Source organism: Trichogramma pretiosum, unplaced genomic scaffold (assembly GCF_000599845.2).
Source record: "Trichogramma pretiosum strain Unisexual culture from Peru unplaced genomic scaffold, Tpre_2.0 scaffold107, whole genome shotgun sequence".
Classification (NCBI taxonomy): domain Eukaryota; kingdom Metazoa; phylum Arthropoda; class Insecta; order Hymenoptera; family Trichogrammatidae; genus Trichogramma; species Trichogramma pretiosum.
Window position 1 is genome coordinate 121,208 of NW_019640861.1, and position 20,621 is coordinate 141,828.

The 20,621-nt window shown below is 41.3% G+C and overlaps 5 protein-coding genes across 5 annotated transcripts; 3 read left to right on the plus strand and 2 right to left on the minus strand.

Moving 5' to 3' along the window:
- The first annotated feature begins 15 nt into the window (after nucleotides 1–15).
- LOC106655443 (venom acid phosphatase Acph-1-like) lies at nucleotides 16–4,476 on the plus strand. The gene is made up of 7 exons (XM_014375834.2): nucleotides 16–163; nucleotides 2,587–2,645; nucleotides 2,728–2,829; nucleotides 3,187–3,449; nucleotides 3,508–3,664; nucleotides 3,742–4,074; nucleotides 4,142–4,476. The coding sequence occupies exons 2-7, from the start codon at nucleotides 2,604–2,606 to the stop codon at nucleotides 4,274–4,276; spliced, it is 1,032 nt and encodes a 343-aa protein (XP_014231320.1). The 5' UTR covers nucleotides 16–163; nucleotides 2,587–2,603; the 3' UTR covers nucleotides 4,277–4,476.
- On the plus strand, nucleotides 862–1,566 carry LOC111693242 (zinc finger protein 732-like). Its single transcript, XM_023457491.1, has one exon. The coding sequence runs from the start codon at nucleotides 862–864 to the stop codon at nucleotides 1,564–1,566; it is 705 nt and encodes a 234-aa protein (XP_023313259.1).
- A 1,579-nt stretch (nucleotides 4,477–6,055) lies between the features above and the next one.
- On the plus strand, nucleotides 6,056–9,892 carry LOC106655407 (zinc finger protein 227-like). The gene is made up of 7 exons (XM_023457492.1): nucleotides 6,056–6,205; nucleotides 6,281–6,395; nucleotides 6,467–7,642; nucleotides 8,595–8,854; nucleotides 8,934–9,093; nucleotides 9,157–9,492; nucleotides 9,554–9,892. The coding sequence occupies exons 1-7, from the start codon at nucleotides 6,180–6,182 to the stop codon at nucleotides 9,890–9,892; spliced, it is 2,412 nt and encodes an 803-aa protein (XP_023313260.1). The 5' UTR covers nucleotides 6,056–6,179.
- Nucleotides 9,893–10,411: 519 nt separating this feature from the next.
- On the minus strand, nucleotides 10,412–12,547 carry LOC106655406 (tankyrase-2-like). Its single transcript, XM_023457493.1, has 2 exons — nucleotides 11,722–12,547; nucleotides 10,412–11,637 (listed from the first exon to the last, which is right to left on the minus strand). The coding sequence occupies exons 1-2, from the start codon at nucleotides 12,545–12,547 to the stop codon at nucleotides 10,412–10,414; spliced, it is 2,052 nt and encodes a 683-aa protein (XP_023313261.1).
- Nucleotides 12,548–17,691: 5,144 nt separating this feature from the next.
- LOC106655425 lies at nucleotides 17,692–19,492 on the minus strand. The gene has a single exon (XM_014375808.2). The coding sequence runs from the start codon at nucleotides 19,344–19,346 to the stop codon at nucleotides 17,880–17,882; it is 1,467 nt and encodes a 488-aa protein (XP_014231294.2). The 5' UTR covers nucleotides 19,347–19,492; the 3' UTR covers nucleotides 17,692–17,879.
- Nucleotides 19,493–20,621: the final 1,129 nt, after the last annotated feature.

Consider the following 20,621-nt stretch of genomic DNA (forward strand, 5'->3'; position numbering starts at 1 on the left):
TTTGCCGAACTCGTCTATCTCAGAGTTTACGAAATTCTAGAAGAAAGCAAACAATCCTCGATCGGCTCTCTTCTGTTCGCTCGCGACCTTCGTAGAAAACGCTCGTCTCCTGTTCTGTTTCTCGCTGCGACTCCAGTCCACCGGTATTTCATAATAAAAAACTGTGAGTAAACATTATAAAAAAAATCTCTGAAAATTTCCAATTTTTCGTTCGACACCGCTAGATTGAAGCATTTATTAGACTGTAAAGTAGCCTATTTTAATCAGCGCTGATACGTGACAGTAGATTCGCATTGGAGAAATTACTCCATCGTCATTTTCATTTTATTTTCGTGCTGCAGCGTTTTGTCGATCGGTACAATATATATAAAAATAGTCACGTAGCTTCGAGCAAGGTCGACAATCAAATTTCTTGATATAAACAAGACTTGGTTAATTCTGAGTATGAATTCAAATTTATCAACACTCACACTTTTAATATTGTCATTCATCTCAATATTAGTCATATTTAGTTTATATACACAAAAACGTTCAAAATTTGATGTTGCTCAATAAATTTCTAATAAATCTTTCTAGTTAAATAATTTTCTTATTCGTGTGTTCGTGATTCGTGCATACATAGAAAGTACAGTTTTATTAGCAGTACACAAAATAGTGTAGTTAATTATATAGTTAAACTGTTTAGTTGATGAGAGCATTGTCAAGTATACTTGAAAATTTTTTATAGCAAAATATTCTGTTAAACGCAGATCAGGAAATTCAATTGATTTGCAGCAATAATATCCTTGACAACATATTTTTATAATTTTATATAAGTACAAAAACATTTTAAATATCTACATTAATTTACATCAACGAAAAATGAAAAATCACGAATGCTTAGAGTGTGGCAAGTCTTTTGGAAAGAAGTGGATTCTGACGAGGCACATAGATGGAGTTCATTTGAAAATCAAAGCTTACATGTGTGAAGAGTGTGAGAAATCTTTCTTTGATAAAAAAAGTTTGAACGAGCACACAGCCGCAGTCCATGTAAAAATCAAAGATCAAAAATGCAAAGAGTGTGGCAAATCTTTTGGAAAAAAGGAAAATCTGATGAGGCACATAGATGCAGTTCATTTGAAAATCAAAGAGCACACATGTGAGGAGTGTGGAAAATCTTTTGGTACCAAAGTTGTTTTCAAAAGACACATAGCAACAGTTCATAAAGAAATGAAAGATCATAAATGTGAGGAGTGTGGCATGTTTTTCGGGCTCAATTCTAATCTAATGAGGCACATAGATGTAGTGCACTTGAAACTCAGAGCTCACGAGTGTAAAGAATGTGGCAAGTCTTTTGGACAAAAATATCATTTGATGAAGCACATTGATGTAGTTCATTTAAAACTCAAAGAACACAAGTGCGAAGAGTGTGGAAAGTCTTTTGGACATAAGAGTAATTTAATGAAGCACATAGATACGATTCATTTAAATATCAACAATCACAAGTATGAAGAGTGTGTTAGGTTTTTTGCTCGAAACAATTATTTAACGAAACACGTGGATGCAGTTAATTTAAAATTCGAATAGTCCACACGTCAAAAATTCGAAAACAGTTTCTTACGATAAAAGAGATTTTATTAATCACACGAAGGTAGTTCATGATAACGAGACCGAAAATTTTTCGCATGCATAGAAAATTATTTAGGTATGAAATTTCATTGTACAAATGTTAGATTTAGCGTGACAAGACACTTGGCTTTGCAAGCCATATGAGTAAACGAATTGGCGGACTACGGCGCAATACATAAATTGTAAGTCGAACGAAGAATGTAGAGTGTATCGAAACAATCGTAAACTATATTTATTCATCTATTTCCCATGAAATAATTACTGTGATAAAATTAGAAAAAAAACCATCATTTTTCGCAAGATCAGAGCACAATGTATTAAACGTTCAATAATCTCCCTGCATTTCATCTCATTCGTAAAATAATTAATAATCGAATAATTGATAATTAATATTAATTAATTAATCAGTGCCTTAAAGCTCGTGTGATTTTTTTGCCAATGATACAAATTGAACGAAATTTCATCGGCGTTATCAAGGTCACGCTCGCCCGCGAACGATGACGCGTACTGTTTAACGAGTCTCGAATATATACATGTATATAGCCAGGAGATAAAAAGTTTATTTATCGATGTAGGGTTGAGCTATATACGAAATTCGCTCGCGTGCCTCTCTCTCTCTCGCTACGCAAATTTCTCTTACATACGTATGCCGAGATAAAAAATAAATAATATAAATAAAAAATAAAATTGATCGTCGAATTATCGTGTGGTCAAGCAGCGGCGGCGTTGGCAGGGCTAGCACACATAGTATTAAAATGAACGTCGGCTCGTTCCGTTCGGCAGCTCGCGTTTAAAATTATTCTTTATCTGCTGTGGCTGCTTTTCAGCACATTACTATTATTATTAAGAGATTCTTTATTATTAATTAAAATATTATGCCGTTTAATTGAGAAAACAGAGAGAGACAGAGTTTAAAGTTTTTTTCGATACTCTCGATAAAAATGTGTCGCTTAATTTTCGCAACAATGATTCTTGCAGCTCTCGCGGCTCGAGGAATGGAGTGCAAGAGCAATTTGAGCCTCGAACTGGTGCAAGTCGTGAGTACACATAGAAAAGATTTTCGATCGATATTAGACGGTAGCGTGCGTGAAAAATACGATGTTTTTGTTTGTATTTAAGCTGTTTCGTCATGGGGACCGGACGCCGAACGAGATGGAGGCCAGTATCGATGACTCGGACAAGCACTTGTATGAGCCGTACGGCTACGCGCAGCTCACCCCCGTAAGTAGCCTCCACAGACCTCCTTCGTTCCCATTAAAAAAAAAAAAACAATTTTTTTGGCAAAAGTAGCTTATGAGCTTAAAAGAGATTTTCCAATATTTTGTAAAATTTAATGTTTTTTATTTGAGTATAAAAGAAAGTGCACCAGGCCAAAAACTATTAAGAAATCCGACGACTTTTTAAGATCATTTAAGGATATAAGATAATGGGGGGGGGGGGGGGGGGNGGGGGGGGAAGATAAGGATAAACAAAATGGGGGGAAAATCTCGTTCAGGCTCATAAGCTAGACTCTTGCCACAAACTTTTTTTCATTGGGTTGTCATCAATTTTTTTTAATATTATAAATTTTGTATATAGAACGGAATGCGAACGGTGTACAAGCTCGGCCAGATGCTGCGCAAGCGCTACAACTCCTTCCTGCAGGACTACAAGCCCGAGCACGTGTGGGCCTTCAGCAGCAACACCGACCGGGCCAAGACGTCGCTGGATCTCGTGCTGGCGGGCCTCTATCCGCCCACCGAGACGTCCCGATGGAACGACTCGCTGCCCTGGCGGCCCATACCCACCCACTACTCGAGCGAGCCGCGCAACTACCTCATGATGCCGTTCAGCAGCATACAGTAAGGCGGATAATTTTATCCGTTTATTATATTCTGAGATTCATGCTTTTGTCGTCAGCTTTCAGAAAGAAATCGAGAGAGTCAATTCGAGGCCGGAGGTTAAAAAGAAATGGAGCAAGTTCGAACGACTCATCGCTCTGTTGAAAGACAATACCAAGCTGAGCTTCCAGAATCGCCTGGAGATTCTCATCGTTTTCGGAAAAATCAGAAATTCGGTATATTAAGCAACGACTCTCCAAACATCCGTATATACCTTTATCCGTTAACGAATATTACGATCGTTTTGCAATAGCTGAGCATGGGCGGCGACTTGCCCCGATGGATGAGCCCCGAGGCCCTGGACGAGCTGCACGAGGCGGCGATCCTCGCCTTCCAGATGATGTTCCACAACGACTTTCTCCTCAGGCTCAACTGCGGCCCCATGCTCAAGGAGATCATCGCGAGGATGAGCGAGCACACCGAGGGCAGGAGCCAACGCAAGATCGTGCTGCACAGCGCGCACGACATCAACGTCGCCGGCTTTCTGCACGCCTACGAGCTGGACGGCGTCGCGCCGCTGCCCGAGTACGGCGCCGCGGTGATAGTGAAGAAATTTAAAAACGAGGCCGGCGAGAGATTCGTGCAGGTACGAATCAGCGTTGAAAATTTCAAAGATTATTCAATGGTGCCTGTGACGATGTTTATTGTTGCAGTTGATGTACTGGACGGGAGTGAGCGAGAAGCTGATACCCATGAAGCTGCCCGGCTGCGGGTCACTGTGCACCGTCGAGCACTACGCCAAGGTGGTGGAGCATCTTCTGCCCTCGGAAGCCGAGCATTTAGAATGATGTAATTGCGCGAGATCGTCGGTATAACGCACGTGACTGTACGTGTGTATTGACTTTTCGTCGTCGTCGCAGCAGCAAAAAACTACTGCATCGGATGTAGATATATAAAATACAAATGTTTATGTTAGAGATATTAAGTCATGTCGTTGTAATCTTTTTCGTACGTATGGAAGTAAATTTTTTTTTATATCGTATAAGAAGAAAAAAAAATTGGATGTTTTCTTTTCGTGTAATCTTCGGGCCTTATCGATTTGCACTCGTCTACGTATATGTGGAATTCTCCTATATTATACCTTTGCAGACTTTCCTCCTAAAGTTCCTAAAAAACCCATCAAAATATATAATACAGCTGCAATCGCGTTCGATCTTAATTACGCCTCGCTTCTCTGATTTTTGTTTGCACAATTGCGGGGATACGTGTGTTATATAGGCTCGCAAGTGCGCGAACACACTCAGCGGAGATTCAACGGAGAATACAGTATGAAAAAAAATTCCCCTGTCTCCCATGGAAAACTTACAGGTATCACAACTACATAGGCGGCATCGCATCTTTAGAACACAGCCTGCGAGTAATGAGATGAATAAATATTATGCCGTGAAATCCGAATCGAATCAATTGATTAAAGTTCAACGACAGTTCGTTAATTTGTGCATAACAATTTGATGAAACAGCTGCTACGTTATTTATTTATATTTATTGAATATCGATCCGGAGAATTTTGGCCCCGCGTCGGAAAGATACGACGATGAATTTACGATTTTTGCATTCGATTATACAATAAAAAGCGAAGCGTCGGAAAATAATCGAGGCAGTGTAGACCCGTACGGGCACGACTTCGAGATGAGATTGTGCACGATTTTCTTGGCGTTTTTGCTGTTCCGGTGCGACGCGTATCGCCGGGCGAACGACTTGAAATTGGAACTGTTGCAAGTCGTGAGTTTCTTTATTTTGTCTTTTACAGTGCGCTTTTAAATTTTGAATATAGTCTTGGGAGTTGGATTACACAATTCGATCCTCCGCAGATATTTCGTCATGGAGATCGTGCCTGCAACAGGGTGGAGATCTACAAGAACGATCCGTACGACGAGATTCATCGGAAGCACGGCTACGGAGAGCTAACAAAGGTAAGTTTTGATTTTCATTAAAAAAAAAAAAAAAAAAAAAACAACAACAAGCTCGTTGCCGATACATTGGCAATGAGATTCCTCCTGGAGTGTGTGCAAACAATTTTCCGACTGTTACTCTTTTTCTGACACAAAAAATATCGATTATTTTAAGATAGCTATGTGAATTTTTTGATGATCAATATCCGGATCGAACTCGATTAGATTTTAACTTATATTTTTCTCTGTGTCAGTGAGTTTTCAAAGTCCTTACAATGTTTGCAGTACGTTTTTTTCTGAGAATTGAAAAAATATTCAGTAAAAAAAGCTCGCTAGCCCTTTTTCCTCGATATTGAGCAGAGAATTTTTTGAATGGATCATCTATTCTCAAGTAATTATTAATAAATTCAATGAACAAAGGCTGTTTTCGCTGTAAATAATCAGTAAACTAATTGATATTATCGGCGTAACTGTGATTGTATCACCCAATAGTAAGCCAGTTGTGCGCCTAGAAGAATGAAGTTTTCATTACAATGACCCGAGAGTGCTTTTCATGTGTGTCGCAATTCGCAGTACATAACTATGCATGGCAAACTGATGATGGAGGGGGAAATATCGGTGAGGAGCTACCACAAACACGGATACACGATTAGTTAGCCATAGCGAGTTGCTACATTCCCGCAGTAAGCAAGTGTTTACAAATAATATCCGTAAAAGAGTATAGATCTCTACCTAAATTAACCTCAATTATTGTATATCGCGAAAATCCACAGTGATTACGAGTGTAATTAAGTCAGTGATGGAAATCCGAGAGGACCCAATAAGGTATTTTTTAATTTTTGTACTTGCCATGATATTTTTTCAAGCGGTCGTTTTATCGAACTCGATTATAATCTTCAGGGTGAAGGAAGAGCCGAACGATACTTGGACTGATGCAGGCGACGATAATATTTTGGATTCGGGGGAGTCTTTCAAAGCCGATAACTTTCAAACATTCACGTTTTATAAACTATCAGTGAGTTTAATTATTCGAATGATATACTCTTTTTCCATTATTAAAAATCATAACACACATTTTTGTTGTAGGCGAATCGTGAAAATGAGGTTATGGCATTGCAGAAAAAGTTGGATGAAAAAATATCAGTCGATTTTGAGTGCAAAAATGTTAAACTTGAACTGAAGTCTCCATCCAACTGCAAAACTGAAGATGAAAGTCATCCACCTATCGTAAAAATAGAAAACGAAAATCAGACAAATGACGTGAATGAAAAGATATTCATTGTTTTTGAATGCAAAGATGTGAAACCTGAACTAAAGTCTCAATTGGTAACCAACTGCAAAACCGAGGATCAAAGTTATCTACCTATTGTGAAAATAGAAAACCAAGCTCAGACCAGTAGCTTAGATGAAAAAAATCCAATGATTATAGTAAAAAAAGAAGTCAATTACGATGATAATTGCCAATTACAAGAAAAATCACGATTGAATCTAGACGAATCCGAGGAGGTAAAAATATTCGGAAATAATTTGTGTCGAAAAGCTCATGAAGAAGAAGCAAATCTAAAAACACATATCGATAAGACGCAGAACATAAGACCACATGAATGTGAGATTTGTCACAAACCATTTGGAAACCGCACAGATATCAAAAGACACATACATGATCATATCAAACCCTTTGAATGTGAAATTTGTCACAAATCATTCGGACGAAAGGGTAACCTCAATAACCACATTAATACCGTACATGATAAGAGCAAACCTTTCGAATGTGAGATTTGTCAAAAATCATTTGGATGCAAAAGTAATCTCAATAAACACATGAAAATAGTACATGATCAGCGCAAATCCTTTGAATGTGACAATTGTCAGAAATCATTTGGACTAAAAAGTAACCTCAAGCGTCACATAAGTGCAGTACATATTCGGAGCAAACCCTTTGAATGTGAGATTTGTCACAAATCATTTAGAGCAAAGGGTGATCTCAATAAGCACATAAAAATAGTACATGATCGTAAGAAACCCTTCGAGTGTGAAATTTGTCACAAATCATTTGGAGAAAAGGGTAACCTCAATCAACACATGAATGTACACTATAAGAGCAAATCTTTTAAATGTGAGATCTGTCCAAAATCATTTGGAGCAAAGAGCGATCTCAATAAACACATAAATACAGTACATGATAAGAGCAAGCCTTTTGAATGTGAGATTTGTCAAAAATCATTTGGAGAAAAGAGTACTCTCAATCGACACATAAATGTAGTACATAATCGTAGCAAATCCTTCGAATGTGAAATTTGTCACAAATCATTTGGAGAAAAGGGTAACCTCAATCGACACATAAATGTAGTACATAATCGTAGCAAATCCTTCGAATGTGAGATTTGTCACAAATCATTTGGTCAAAAAAGTAATCTTAACAATCACTTAAAGAAAATACATAATAGGAGCAAACCTTAGGGGCTCGAGACTCTTCCTAGACTTCTGGGTGCGATGAAGACTTGGGCAAATACATGATTACGCTTTGTAATTTATAAGAAATCTTTCACATAAATATCCTTTAATTTTGTTGAAATGATAAAATATTTCAAACTTTTATTCACTTGTTTGTGATTGTTAAATCATTATTCTGACGTTTTGTGCACGAAATAAAGTATTAACAGGTCTTCCAATCATTCTATTTATCAGTAAAACCTTTTCCCAAATACTCGCTTCTTATTATATGACAGCGGAAAATCCTTGCCTTGGAACTGAAATTATTCTTAAGCTTCTCGTGACAACTGCACAACTTATTTCCGAGCACGTAAAAATTGAACACGATCCGAGGTCGACAAAAAAGCTTTGAAACTTGTAACAATCGAGCTTTCCTTACGAAAAGTATATCACATATTTTATTTAATTTTAAAATATTTCAACAGTTACTGACAAAGAGCTTTGGCACTTCAACGGAGCCAAAAATAATTAAATATTTCCAAAAAAATTAAATATTACTTTCAAGACTTTAAATTTCTTAATGATCTACAAATACTTACGTTACTTATGATCTATACTTTTCTGCATTATCCTCTTTCATCATCACGGCAAACGTTCGAAAAATTTTCTTCGAATTATTAAAAAGGAAAAGAAAATTAAAAGAAAAATTAAATTCATTTTCAAGTTTATCTCTGAGCTTGCATGGCAGCGGGTAAAATTTCGTTAATTCTTTTGTTCGCAGGTCGGCTTCCAGCGCGAGTATCAGATCGGCCGGGTTCTGCGCGAGCGCTACGACGCTTTCCTCGGGGACTATCACTTCGACGACGTCTACGGCTACAGCACGGATCTGCGCCGCACCAAGACGTCGCTGCTGCTCGTGCTCGCCGGCCTCTATCCGTCGACCAACAAGACCGCCTGGAACGATCAGCTCAACTGGATTCCCATACCGATCAGCTACTCGAAGATCGAGACGAATTTCCTGTCGGCTTTTCAGTGCCCACAGTGAGTGTAGACGATGACGACGATGATGCGCAAGAAGTCTTGAATAATCGACGCTAAATAATTAAATTTTCGTATTTAGTTTAGTCGATATGCAGAAGGAGATGATCCGTAGCCCGGAGTTTCGGGCGCGCTTGGACGAGTACAATGAGTTCAACGAGTATCTCGCGACGGAAATCGGAGCCGACATCGCGTGGAAGAATTACCTTCAGCTGCTCCTGTACAACAACGTTCGATCGACCGTAAGTACCATCACACCCATCAATAAAAAGAACGATAAATTAATCATAATTCCACCTTCTCAGATGAGCATGGGCCTACCGTTGCCCGCTTGGTGCGACTCGACCTGCTACGAGAATCTCAGTAAACTGTCGCGCATTCTCTTCGACTCGCTGGTGGGCAACAGCACCATGACCAAATTCATGGTCGGTTCCACCGTCGATCGCCTCCTCGACAACATCCACGAGAGCGAGCTGGAAGATAGCGTGAAGCGAAAGATCTACCTGTACAGCGCGCACGACTTCAATCTGGTGACGTTCGAGGAGGCTCACAATTTCACCGAGGTCCCGGTCATTCCGGACTTTGGCTCGGCCATCGTCGTGGAGAAGCTCAAGGACAGACGCGGCAGGATTTACATAAGGGTGAGTGCGTCGAGACGAGATAAAAAAAATGACGATACTATCGTTGTATTTTCGCGCGCAGATGCTGCTGTGGACAGGCGCCGAGGAGCAGATGTTGCCCCTGAAGATCCGCGACTGTTCGGATCCGTGTCCGCTCGATATGTACGAGCGTCTGGTCGAGCACATCAGATTTCGCGACGAGTACAGATGCGAGTCGGCGGCGGCGGCAGAGACGAGGCCGAAAGGTCTCAAGGTCGGCGCTGGTATTCTCCGGGACACGGATGATCTCTCGGCAGGTGGAATTAGGCGCAGAAGAAGGAAATTCGACGCCGACGAGCAGCTGGCGGTTTTGTACGCAGGTCGAGATCTGCTCGAGTTCAAGTACGGCCGGCAGTGTCTCGACGATTTGGATTACCATTGAGTTCGTTTTCGTGATATAGGAAAATTTTTTGTATTTATTGCAAGTAGATGTGTACGTAGCTTTAATTTTTACATTATATGTAATCGGGCGTCAAACACAAGTTCTGTGAACTTATTAGTTACTTTCTTTCGGGCGTTATGAGAACCTCTGCTTAGCCACGAGAAGGAAGGAAAAAAACTTTTATTGATTTCTTCATGGGTGTTAGAAAAAAAACAGCTAAAATATAAGAAACTTTTTATAAGTTTTTTTTTAAATGAAAACTGGAATATAATAAAAACACAAAACAATGTAAATTCACATGAATTGATGAATTCAATGTTTTATTTATTTCGATTGTAACAATAATTGTTGAACAAAAACATTTCAGATGTCTACTAGAGCATTAGCAACATAATAAAGTTTAATATAACTTTTATATTAATTAAATGAAAATTAAAACATTTTGCTACATACTAAGTTTTTATATTTATTCTTATTTGAGCTGCAGCTAAGTATTATTGTGCTGTTTAAAATTAGAAATTATGAGCTTTTGTCCGTGGCTGCCAAGCAAATATTCCACAAATCTTGGTTATATAAATAACCAATGATCAATTCGCAGCAAAGAATTGGCAATTGGTAATGGATCAGATCCAAAAAAAAATCCAATGCATATCGTCGGTAAAATCTTTTCGTCGTCATCTCGCACAGATGATCAGCACATTTATAACCTTCGCGCGTTTCGGGAAGGAGATTAGAATTATATGTACGCGTCAACGCGAAATAGTCTAAACATGTAACTCGTTTTGCCGCCTCTTCGGGTCGTAACCGAATCAGCTCGTGGAGGGACAGATCCGGCTTGATCGTTCTCATTTTTGCTTCACTCGCGAAATCTTCCTCATCGTACCAATAATAGTCAAATTGTTCGGATTCTCGGAAACCGAAACTCTCGTGTTTATCAAAATTTTTCATGATTGTTAAGGCATCGTTTCGGTCCAACACGTAGCCTCTTTTCTCGAGGCGCTCGACCACGGTCAGAGCACCAGATGCTACTCTCAATTGAGAATTACCGTAAGGTGCAGAGCCTGCCATCTCCATAATGTCCTCCCCAAAGTAACTCGAATCGGGGAAAATGAAGCTCGATAAATCAGCACCACGATCCAAGAGCACATCTATCACTTCCGGCAAATGATTCGCCACGGCCCAGTGAAGCGGTGTTCGACCTTGTTTGTCCTTCGCGTCGATATCCACCGTTTGATGTTTTTCGTCGTTAACCTTCAAAAGTACATCCATCACGTCGTCATCGTCTTCATCGTAATCGTCCTCGTCGTCATCGTCACCGCAGTCAGCACCGTAGTAATCAAAGCAGTGTTTTATCTGGCAAATCAAGTGCATAGCTGTTGATCCATCTGCATTGGCCAAATTTGGGTTAGCCCCACGCCTCAGCAACAATTTTGCCGCCTTTATACGAATCAATTTCAATAGAGCCAAATGCAATGGTGTGTTACCCTCATTGTCCTGAGCATTAATTTGCACCGTCTGCTGAATATCGTCATTGGTTTCGAAGAATAGCTTAAGCATGTAATAAACTTTCCGGTTTTCATTAATTATGTGCAGAGGAGTCAATCCCTTCGCGTTGGGTACATTAGGATTTGCGCCGTTTCTCAGCAGTAATTCCATCGCCTTATCCTTACCAAATTCTGCAGCTAAGTGCAACGGTGTGTTCCCCTCATTGTCCTGAGCATTGACTTGCACCGGTTGATGCTTGTCTTGTGTAATTTTAAAAAACATCTCTAGTACGTCGGTGTTATCGCCGCTGCTGCTTCTTCTTCTTCTTCTTTCGCCGCTGCTGCAAATGACGTGCAGAGCAGTCCGTCCCCTCTCGTTGGTTACGTTTATATCGGCGCCTCTCCTCAGCAGCAGCTCGAACATCTTCACGCAGTTCGATCTCGCATAATGCAAAGGTGTGTCGCCCTCCTTGTCCCGAGCATTTACTCTCACCGGGCGATGTTTCTTTTCGCCAACCTCGAATAACATCTTCGCCACGTCGCTGTAATCCTTCCTACTGGCTGCAAGATGGAGGGGTGTGACACCGTCTTGGCCAGCCAAGGACGGGTCGGCGCCGTATCTCAGCAGCAATCGCGTTACCTCTTTTTGGCCCCATTTCAGAGCCATGTGCAGAGGTGATTCACCCGTCGATTCCAGGAGGAGGTTGGGATCCTGACCGTGCTTGAGAAATTTTTCAACGACGTCTTCGAAGCCGATTTGGCAGGCCGCATGGAAATGTGTCAATCCATCCTCGTCGGTGTAATTCACGTCAAATTTGTCGTAGATTTTAAAAAGTTCAGGAATCACGTCAAGCCCGACATCATATCCTTTCGTAGCTGCATGATGTACTGCAGTGGTGCGACGCAAAATTGGTTTGCCGTCTTGACCGACGTCGGGCTTGTCTTTGTAGCCGGTACGAGCCACGAAACTGATGAAGCATTGTCCTATCCCGTTCGAGCTGTTACTATTAAAGTTACTTATGGAATCCGAGAGAAGAAACTCGATTTCTTCCTTTGCAAAAATATCCAGGAGATTAGGAAGTTGGCCCTGCCAACTTTTGATCAAAGGATTAAGTTGACGAAGAAATTCTAGTCGTTCGCAATCGACCTCCCAATTCACCTCTTGCCGCATTGTTTTTAATTTTTTCAACATTGTTCGGCACTTTCACACACTACCGCACGTATTGATCACAGTTTATATTCGAACTCTACACGAGAATCAGTAACTGTAGATGATGTAGCCTTTGTTCGATGTTAACGTTGCGGTGTCGTAACGTGTACTGGCCATAGACTCGCACCAGTCGCCACGACCTTGCATATGTCTCGAAATCGTAATGTTGGCGTCGCTCTGGTCGGTCGAAAAACTCGCACGAGTACGAACACGCACAGCAGCTCGAGCGAAACTAGAGTCGGCGGCAGTCGGCACAGGCAAGCGCGAGAGAGACAGAATCACCCGACACTATCCTTCCTTTGACCTAAAACGTTACAAGGTCATTAAAGCGAAGATCGAGTAAACATATTCGAGATCTACGTACTCTTGTACGTTCTTTAGTTAATGCATCGAGTACGAAAATGAAACTCGTTTTTTTTCTCGTAAAGGCGTCGATAAACCAAAATCATTAACAAACTTATCGTAATATGACTCGAATAATCCTGTAAAAAAGTCTGAATACTCTGAATAAAGCCACACGCATCCATTGAATAGTATGGAAAGTTTTTTGTTCGTTGCATGTTTTTGACAAGTATTTCACTTCAAGATAAAAAATTACAAAGATTGAAAAGATGATGGTTGCATGGTTATTGTTCTTATATATAACACAAAAAATCGCGCACTAAACATAAGTATTGCAAACTTATTCAATTAATTTCAATTAATTTGACTTATTCAATTAATTCATCGCTGTGCTATAAAAAAAATTGAAAGACGTGAAAGTTTTTTTACGATTATTCGTAAATAAAATAGAAATAAATTCGAAATGCCAGCAAATTACTGAATTCGATTATTCGTTTATTAATTTCGATCGTAAAACACATTGTTAAACAAAGAAAGTTTACAGAGCTATCGGAGGTTTATTGAAATAAACTTATTACATATGTTCATATGTATACCAATCGTAAATAATATGTAATAATACTATTAAATATCCAAAGTAATCGTAAGTTTACAAATCCGCTGCCAAGCAAATGTAATACAAATCCCGGGCGGTCATATCGTGCAAGATCTTTTTGCAGCAGACGCGCGGCAACTCGTGCCGAGTCATCCGGATAAACGATTCCAGGGCCCAATACCGGCAAAGCCGCATCATCATTATCTCGCACAGATAGAGAGAGCAGGGCTCCCAGAGCCTCTCGGGCAGCATCCAAATGTTGCTCGAGTACGCGAGCCTGTGGTATTGCGCGAACGTGACGGCTTTCCTCATCACCTCGGAGGGTCGCAGCCCGACCAGATCCTGCAGCTCCACTTGCTGAACTCTCTCTATCCGACTCGTCGCTTCCTTGAGCTCGTGGCGCGTCGAGGACGTCACGGCTCCCGCCGACCTCTCGAGCAGTCCGTGATCGTCGAAAGCCCTCAAGATCGTCAGGGCGACTCCTCGGGGGTCTCCGTCATTCCGGAAAGTTATGTACAGGCCCAGAGCGGCGGCGGCCAGTCTCGCCGCGAACCTGTCGTCTCCTGCTCGGGACTCGGCGAAACAATCGGCGAATTCCCGCGCCTCCGGGAAAACGAAGTCGTCCCGGTCGGCGAAGCCGAGTTTCAGCAGTGCATCGAGTACGAAGGACTTGAGACTCGTCACGGCCAGTCGAACGGCCCTCGCGTCGATCCTCAGCCGCGGACCTCCGCTCTGCTGGCTCTCGGACAGCAGCAGCCTCGCCCAGGCGCCGTCGTCCGGCTTGCGGCAGGCCAAGTGCAGCGGGGTCTCGCCGGCCGCGTTGGCCCGATTCGGATCGGCGCCGGCGCGCAGCAGCTGCCTGCACACGCCCCTGCGCTCGTGCCTGATGGCCAGGTGAAGCGGCGTGTCGCCCGTCTCCGTCACCGGCTCGTCGGGATCGACCCCGGCGTGGACGAGGAACTGGTCCACGACCCGGTGAAAGCCGAGCTTGCAGGCCGCGTGGAAGTGCGTGAAGCCCGACTCGTCGCGGTAGTTCGCGCCGTACCGCGGCTGGTAGATCGCGTACAGGCCCGAGGTGTGGCAGAACGAGGTGCGTCTGGCCACGCGATGGATCGGGGTGGTGCGCTGCAAAATCGGCACGCCGTTGTCGTCGTGCCTGGTGCCGACCATGTAGTCGTTAGCGGCCACGAAATCGACGAAACACACACTTCGGCGATATAACTCGTTTTCGTAGACATCCAACACGAGAAGCTCGTCGATCTCTTCGGCTCGGAACAATTGTTGTAGGTCGGGATCTCGGCCATGCCAATTTTCTATGATAGGATACAGCTGTATGAGAAATTGGCGTCTCTCCACTGTGGTCGTTAAATTTGTCCTCCTTTGTAATTCCATCAATCTCGTCAGACTGTCGTTGACCATCCTATTAACCCTTAGCCTACGATTCCACATATTGTTAAATATTCGTGTCGCGAATCACTTGCTGTGGTCTATGTGCGGGATACGTCTTGTTTCGGCCTACTCGTAACGTGTACTGATTGATATGACAGTTATAGAGAAATGTAAACACGTTCGGCTGATCGGGATAATTTAAAGTAGAAAAAGCGAGACGCAATGTACTATGAGATACAAACAATTTTGCCAAATCGTCATTTCGTTTTTTTTTACTCAATGCTTTTTTGCTAGCTCAATCTGAGCAGTTACATGTACAGACTTTTGTCTTCAGATTTAAAGACGATTGAAGAATATTTTACTCAAAATTTCACTAACATCCAGTAAAAGAGCTCGTTTGCCTTTTTCCCTTGAGTCACTCGGGACTCGACTGAAATTTTTTTGAATCTATCGTCGATTTACAAGTACTTAATTGGTAAAAAATCCAATGAATATAGGATGTGTCCGTTGTAAAATAATGAATCGTTCGTTAATTTTAATACAAATTTAGAAAAGTAGTCATGCAAATCATGTTTTCTTAAATTGTCCAAGTATCTTTAAATGATTTACTTGATTGTAAGCCAGTTGTGCGCCTAGAAGAATGAAGTTTTTATTTCAATTTTGATGCAGTTTCAATGTTCCATGAGTGCTTCTCATGTGTATCGCAATTCGCAATACATAACTGCGCATGGAAAACTGATGATGGAGGGGGAAATATCGAGCAGCTACCACAAACGCGGATACACGATTAGTTAGCCATAGCGAGTTGCTACATTCCTACAGTAAGCAAGTGTTTAAAAATAATATCCGTAAAAGTGTATTGATCTCTACCTAAATTAACCTCAATTAATGTATTTCGCGAAAATCCACAGTGATTACGAGTGTAATTAAGTCAGTGATGGAAATCCGAGAGGACCCAATAAGGTATTTTTTAATTTTTGTACTTGCCATGATATTTTTTTTAAACTGTTTTATCGAACTTGATTATAATCTTCAGGGTGAAGGAAGAGCCGAGTGATACTTGGACAGATGCAGGCGACGATAATATTTTGGATTCGGGGGAGTCTTTCAAAGCCGATGATTTTGGAACATTCACGTTTTGTAAATTATCAGTGAGTTTAATTATTCGAATGATATACTCTTTTTCCATTATCAAAAATTATAACACAATTTTTGTTGTAGGCGAATCGTGAAAATGACGTTATGGCATTGCAGAAAAAGTTGGATGAAAAAATATCAGTCGATTTTGAGTGCAAAAATGTTAAACTTGAACTGAAGTCTCCATCCAACTGCATGAAAGTCATCCACCTATCGTAAAAATAGAAAACGAAAATCAGACAAATGACATGAATGAAAAGATATTCATCGTTTTTGAATGCAAAGATGTGAAACCTGAAGTAAAGTTTCAATCGGTAACCAACTGCAAAACTGAGGATCAAAGTTATCTACCTATTGTGAAAATAGAAAATTATCTTGAGACCAGTAACCTAGATGAAAAAAATCCAATGATTAGAGTAAAAAAAGAAAAATCACGATTGAATCTCGACGAATCGGAGGTGGTAAAAGTATTCGAATATAATAATTTGTATCGAAAAGCTCAGGAAGGAGAAGAAAATCTAAAAACACATATCAATAAGATACAGAATATAAAACCACATGAATGTGAGATTTGTCAGAAATCATTTAAATACCAATGTCTTCTCAAACGTCACGTAAATTCAGTACATAATCAGATCAAATCATTCGAGTGTGATGTTTGTCACAAATCATTCGGACGAAAATTTACCCTCAATAACCACATTAATACCGTACATGATAAGAGCAAACCCTTTGAGTGTGATGTTTGCCACAAATCATTTGGACACAAACATACACTCAAATCTCACATAAATTCAGTACATGATCAGAGTAAACCTTTCGAATGTGATATTTGTCCCAAATCATTTAGAGCAAAGGGTGATCTCACATAAAAATAGTACATGATCGTAAGAAACCCTTCAAGTGTAATATTTGTCAAAAATCATTTGGTCAAAAAATTCATCTCAATGTTCACGTAAAGAAAATACATAATAGGAGCAAACCTTAGGATCCCAAGACCCTTCCTAGACTCCTTGACGCAATGAAGAATTGTGCAAATACATGATTACACCTTGTAATTTATAAGAAACCTTTCACATAAAGATCCTTTAATTTTGTTGAAAATAATAAAATATTTCAAAATTTTATTCATTTGGTTGTGATTGTGAAATCCTTATTCTGACGTTTTGTACACGAACTAATTATTATTAATAAGTCTTTCAATTATTCCATTTAGCTGTAAAGTTTTTCCCCAAATCATCACTTCTTATTTATAAGACAGTAAAAAATCCTTGCATTGAAGCTAGAATCATTGCTGTTAGCGTATTTGACTTGAAATAAAATCCTAAAAAATGTCACACGTAATCATTGATTAATAAAAGGACTTTATTGATCATTGCGTTTGTTTACCGAGTACTCCATTTCTAAACAAAAATAACAAGGATTAAAAATACGATGCTTGTAGTGCAATTTTTAATAAACATTTATTTTTACCATATACCAAAATCGCATGCCAAACACATGTATCGTGAACTGATTCAATTGGTTGCTTTTTTCGACTATTTTATGACAAATTCGACCTTTTTTTAAGATTAAACTTATCAATGTTTTGAACTATGATTATTTGTAAATAAAATAGAAATGAAATAAAAACACCAGCGAATCAATGAATTCTATTGTTTGTTTATTAATTCCAAGCTTAAAATACATCGTTAAACAAAGGAAAATTGATGAATCTGTCGTAAACGATACTATAGCAAAATACAAAGTTACTACATACGTCCATTATATGTATCAAAAAACCGTAACAATATGTAATATCATTACTAATGTAAAATCACCGCTTATGCTTTATCCTTCAACTTTAGACTGGTTACTCGGTCCTATGTTCGCGACTGCTGCCCGTAATCTGCTTCTCAGTATCTGCGTTCTGGCTGCCATGCAGAAGTCGTACAGATCGCGGGCGGTCATGCTGTCCAGGATCGCTCGGGCTACGTCGAGCGGCAGCCCGTAGAGGGTGATACGGCAGAAGCGCCACATGGCCAGTCGCTGGCAGAGCCGCCTGGCTATTATCTCGCAGATGCGTAGCGAGCAGGCCTCCCAGTGCCTCTCGGGCAGCTGCCACAGCTGGCTGGAGCACGCGAACTCGTAGTAGTCCTGCCAGGCGACGCGGGCTCTCGCGGCCTCCGCCGGTCTCATCCGGATCAGGTCGTAGAGCGAGAAGCTCGAATCGATCCGTAATTCGCTGGCCGCCGAGGCGAACTCCTCCTCTTCGTGGCCGTGCCAGGTGCTCAGGGCTCGCGCCGACCTCTCGAGCAATCCGTGCGAGTTAAAGACATTCAGGAACGTCAGGGCGGGAATGCGCGTGAATCCGCGCGAGGCGAAGATCTCGACGACGCCCAGAGTGGCGGCGGCCAGTCTCGCCGCGAACCTGTCTCCGCCACCTCGGGACTCGGCGAATCTCGGGTAGAAGTGCGGCTCCTCGGGGAACGCGAACGGGCCGGGCAGACGGAGGCCCCGATCCAGCATCTTTTTGATCACGTCCGGCAGCAGATTCGTCACGGCCCAGTGGAGCGGCGTGCGACCCTCGCCGTCCTCGGCGTTGACGTTGAGCGCGCGATTGGACAGGCCGAGCACGAGCCTCGCCCAGGCGCCGTCGTCCGGCTTGCGGCAGGCCAGGTGCAGCGGTGTCTCGCCCCGGGCGTCTGCCAGATTCGGATTGGCGCCCGAGAGCAGCAGCTCCCTGAACACGAGGCTGCGCTCGTGCCTGATGGCCAGGTGGAGCGGCCCGTCGCCCGTACAGAGCACCGGCTCGTTGGGATCGACTCGGCCGCGCTTGATGAACTGGCGCACGGCCCCGTGAAAGCCGAGCTTGCAGGCCGCGTGGAAGTGCGTGAAGCCCGTCTGGTCGCGATAGTTCACGTCCCACCTGTCGTAGATCGCGAACAGAGCCCAGGAGCTGCAGTAGGCGGTGTCGCGCGCGGCCAACAGATGCAGCGCCGTGCAGCGGCTCAGCAGTGGCGCGCCGTTGAGCCGGAGTCTGGGCTTGTCCCTGTAGCCGCTCATTATCGCGAACCGGATAAAGGGAGTGCGCCGGCGAAAGTACTCGTTGTCCTCGTAGTCCCACAAGAGGATCCGATCGATCTCCGCTTCTCCATAGATATTTCGCAAATTGGGCAATTCGCCCGTCCAATTTTCCACGAGACGATACAGTTGCTCGAGAAATTCGCTTCTCTCCTCTCTGTTGCGCAAATCGGCCGGCAGTCTCAATCTTCTCAATTCGTTCCAACATCGGCGGTCGTCGTCGTTTTTGGCCATCGTTCGAGATATCGTTGTAATTTTGTTTTTTTTTTTTTTTTTTTTTTTTTTTTTTTTTTTTGTTACGCGGACCACTTGCTGTGGTCTATGATTTACGCTCGATTCACGCTTCGATCGATCGTAACGCGATACTGACTTACGCTACATGGGTGCGAGAAATAGACGACGCTTGATACGTAAACAAAATCATAGCGCGAGAAAGTCTCTGTTTTGACATGCGTAAGTTCGAAGAATGATAAACAAAGACAGAGAGAAATAAAAAATGCAAATTAAAGTGTAAGCGATATTGACGTTGCTTTGATTCGATTCGGACAAATTTATTTTTTCAAAGGTCGAAAGACCGTTTGGCAACTTGAAATAATAGTACAAAAAACGTAATTACAATTTAAGTAAATCAAAGTTGTAAAATAACAAAATTAGCATACATACAAAGCAAACAAAGAAAATATACTTAAAACTAATCATGAAACATATTGGAAGCTGCTTATGAAATGCAGATAAAAAAATTTCTAGATGCAAAAGTTGAAAAAAAAAACAAAGCAACATCATCAAGTTTAATTAGGCTTGATTTATATCAAGCGTATTCAGTGTAGCCATCACTTGAAAGTAATTTGAGAGCCAGCTTGACGTACTTCATCAGGGAGAGAACTCTACGTATTGGCATTACATACGTATTATAGTCCTGGTGGATTTTCGTAGCCGACGGAGACACAGTCGACCATTCGAGTTCCGATACCGAATATATCGGGTGGATTTGCGTCAAGGGCTTAGAAAATTTTTTATCAACGAATAATTGTTCAAAACGAAAACTGATCAAAAGAGAAATTAACAATTTTGAATTCGTTAAATATGCATGGGACGAAATAATGACAAGAGTTACTCAAAATATAACAAACTTTACTATACTTATCAAGTTGATCAAATTTTGATGAATGATGTTGTAAATATTTCTTTATTCCAATTCATCAAAAAATCGAAAGTCTACAGGTTCAACGCCTTACATCATGAAAATGATAATTAAAAATTTGTATCAACAACCATCTTCGGACTCGCTTTATACTAAAATGCATGGTACTGATAGCGATAAAATCGAAATTGTTCACCGCGCTAAAAAAGAAGGAATTATTAATACTCTGATAACTTTCCCTTTAGAATAGGCATCAAGGAATATAAAAATAATTTTTTCTCTAAAAAACAATAATTTTTTTTTATTCTTAAACATTTTATATTTGTTTACTTAATAAATTTCCTAAAAAATATAAACTATATAAATAT

What these genes read in the sequence shown, in the direction of transcription:
- LOC111693242 (XM_023457491.1), top strand. Translation starts at nt 862, where the DNA reads ATGAAAAATCACGAATGCTTAGAGTGTGGCAAGTCTTTTGGAAAGAAG.
- LOC106655443 (XM_014375834.2), top strand. Translation starts at nt 2,604, where the DNA reads ATGGAGTGCAAGAGCAATTTGAGCCTCGAACTGGTGCAAGTC. An exon ending in GCCTCGAACTGGTGCAAGTC is followed by an intron (nt 2,646 to 2,727) that starts GTGAGTACACAT and finishes TTTGTATTTAAG; the next exon opens with CTGTTTCGTCATGGGGACCG. An exon ending in CCGGCGAGAGATTCGTGCAG is followed by an intron (nt 4,075 to 4,141) that starts GTACGAATCAGC and finishes TTATTGTTGCAG; the next exon opens with TTGATGTACTGGACGGGAGT.
- LOC106655407 (XM_023457492.1), top strand. Translation starts at nt 6,180, where the DNA reads ATGGAAATCCGAGAGGACCCAATAAG. An exon ending in ATCCGAGAGGACCCAATAAG is followed by an intron (nt 6,206 to 6,280) that starts GTATTTTTTAAT and finishes TATAATCTTCAG; the next exon opens with GGTGAAGGAAGAGCCGAACG. An exon ending in GCGGCAGGATTTACATAAGG is followed by an intron (nt 9,493 to 9,553) that starts GTGAGTGCGTCG and finishes TTTCGCGCGCAG; the next exon opens with ATGCTGCTGTGGACAGGCGC.
- LOC106655406 (XM_023457493.1), bottom strand. Translation starts at nt 12,547, where the DNA reads ATGCGGCAAGAGGTGAATTGGGAGGTCGATTGCGAACGACTAGAATTT. An exon ending in GACTGCTCTGCACGTCATTT is followed by an intron (nt 11,638 to 11,721) that starts GCAGCAGCGGCG and finishes AAATTACACAAG; the next exon opens with ACAAGCATCAACCGGTGCAA.
- LOC106655425 (XM_014375808.2), bottom strand. Translation starts at nt 19,346, where the DNA reads ATGGCCAAAAACGACGACGACCGCCGATGTTGGAACGAATTGAGAAGA.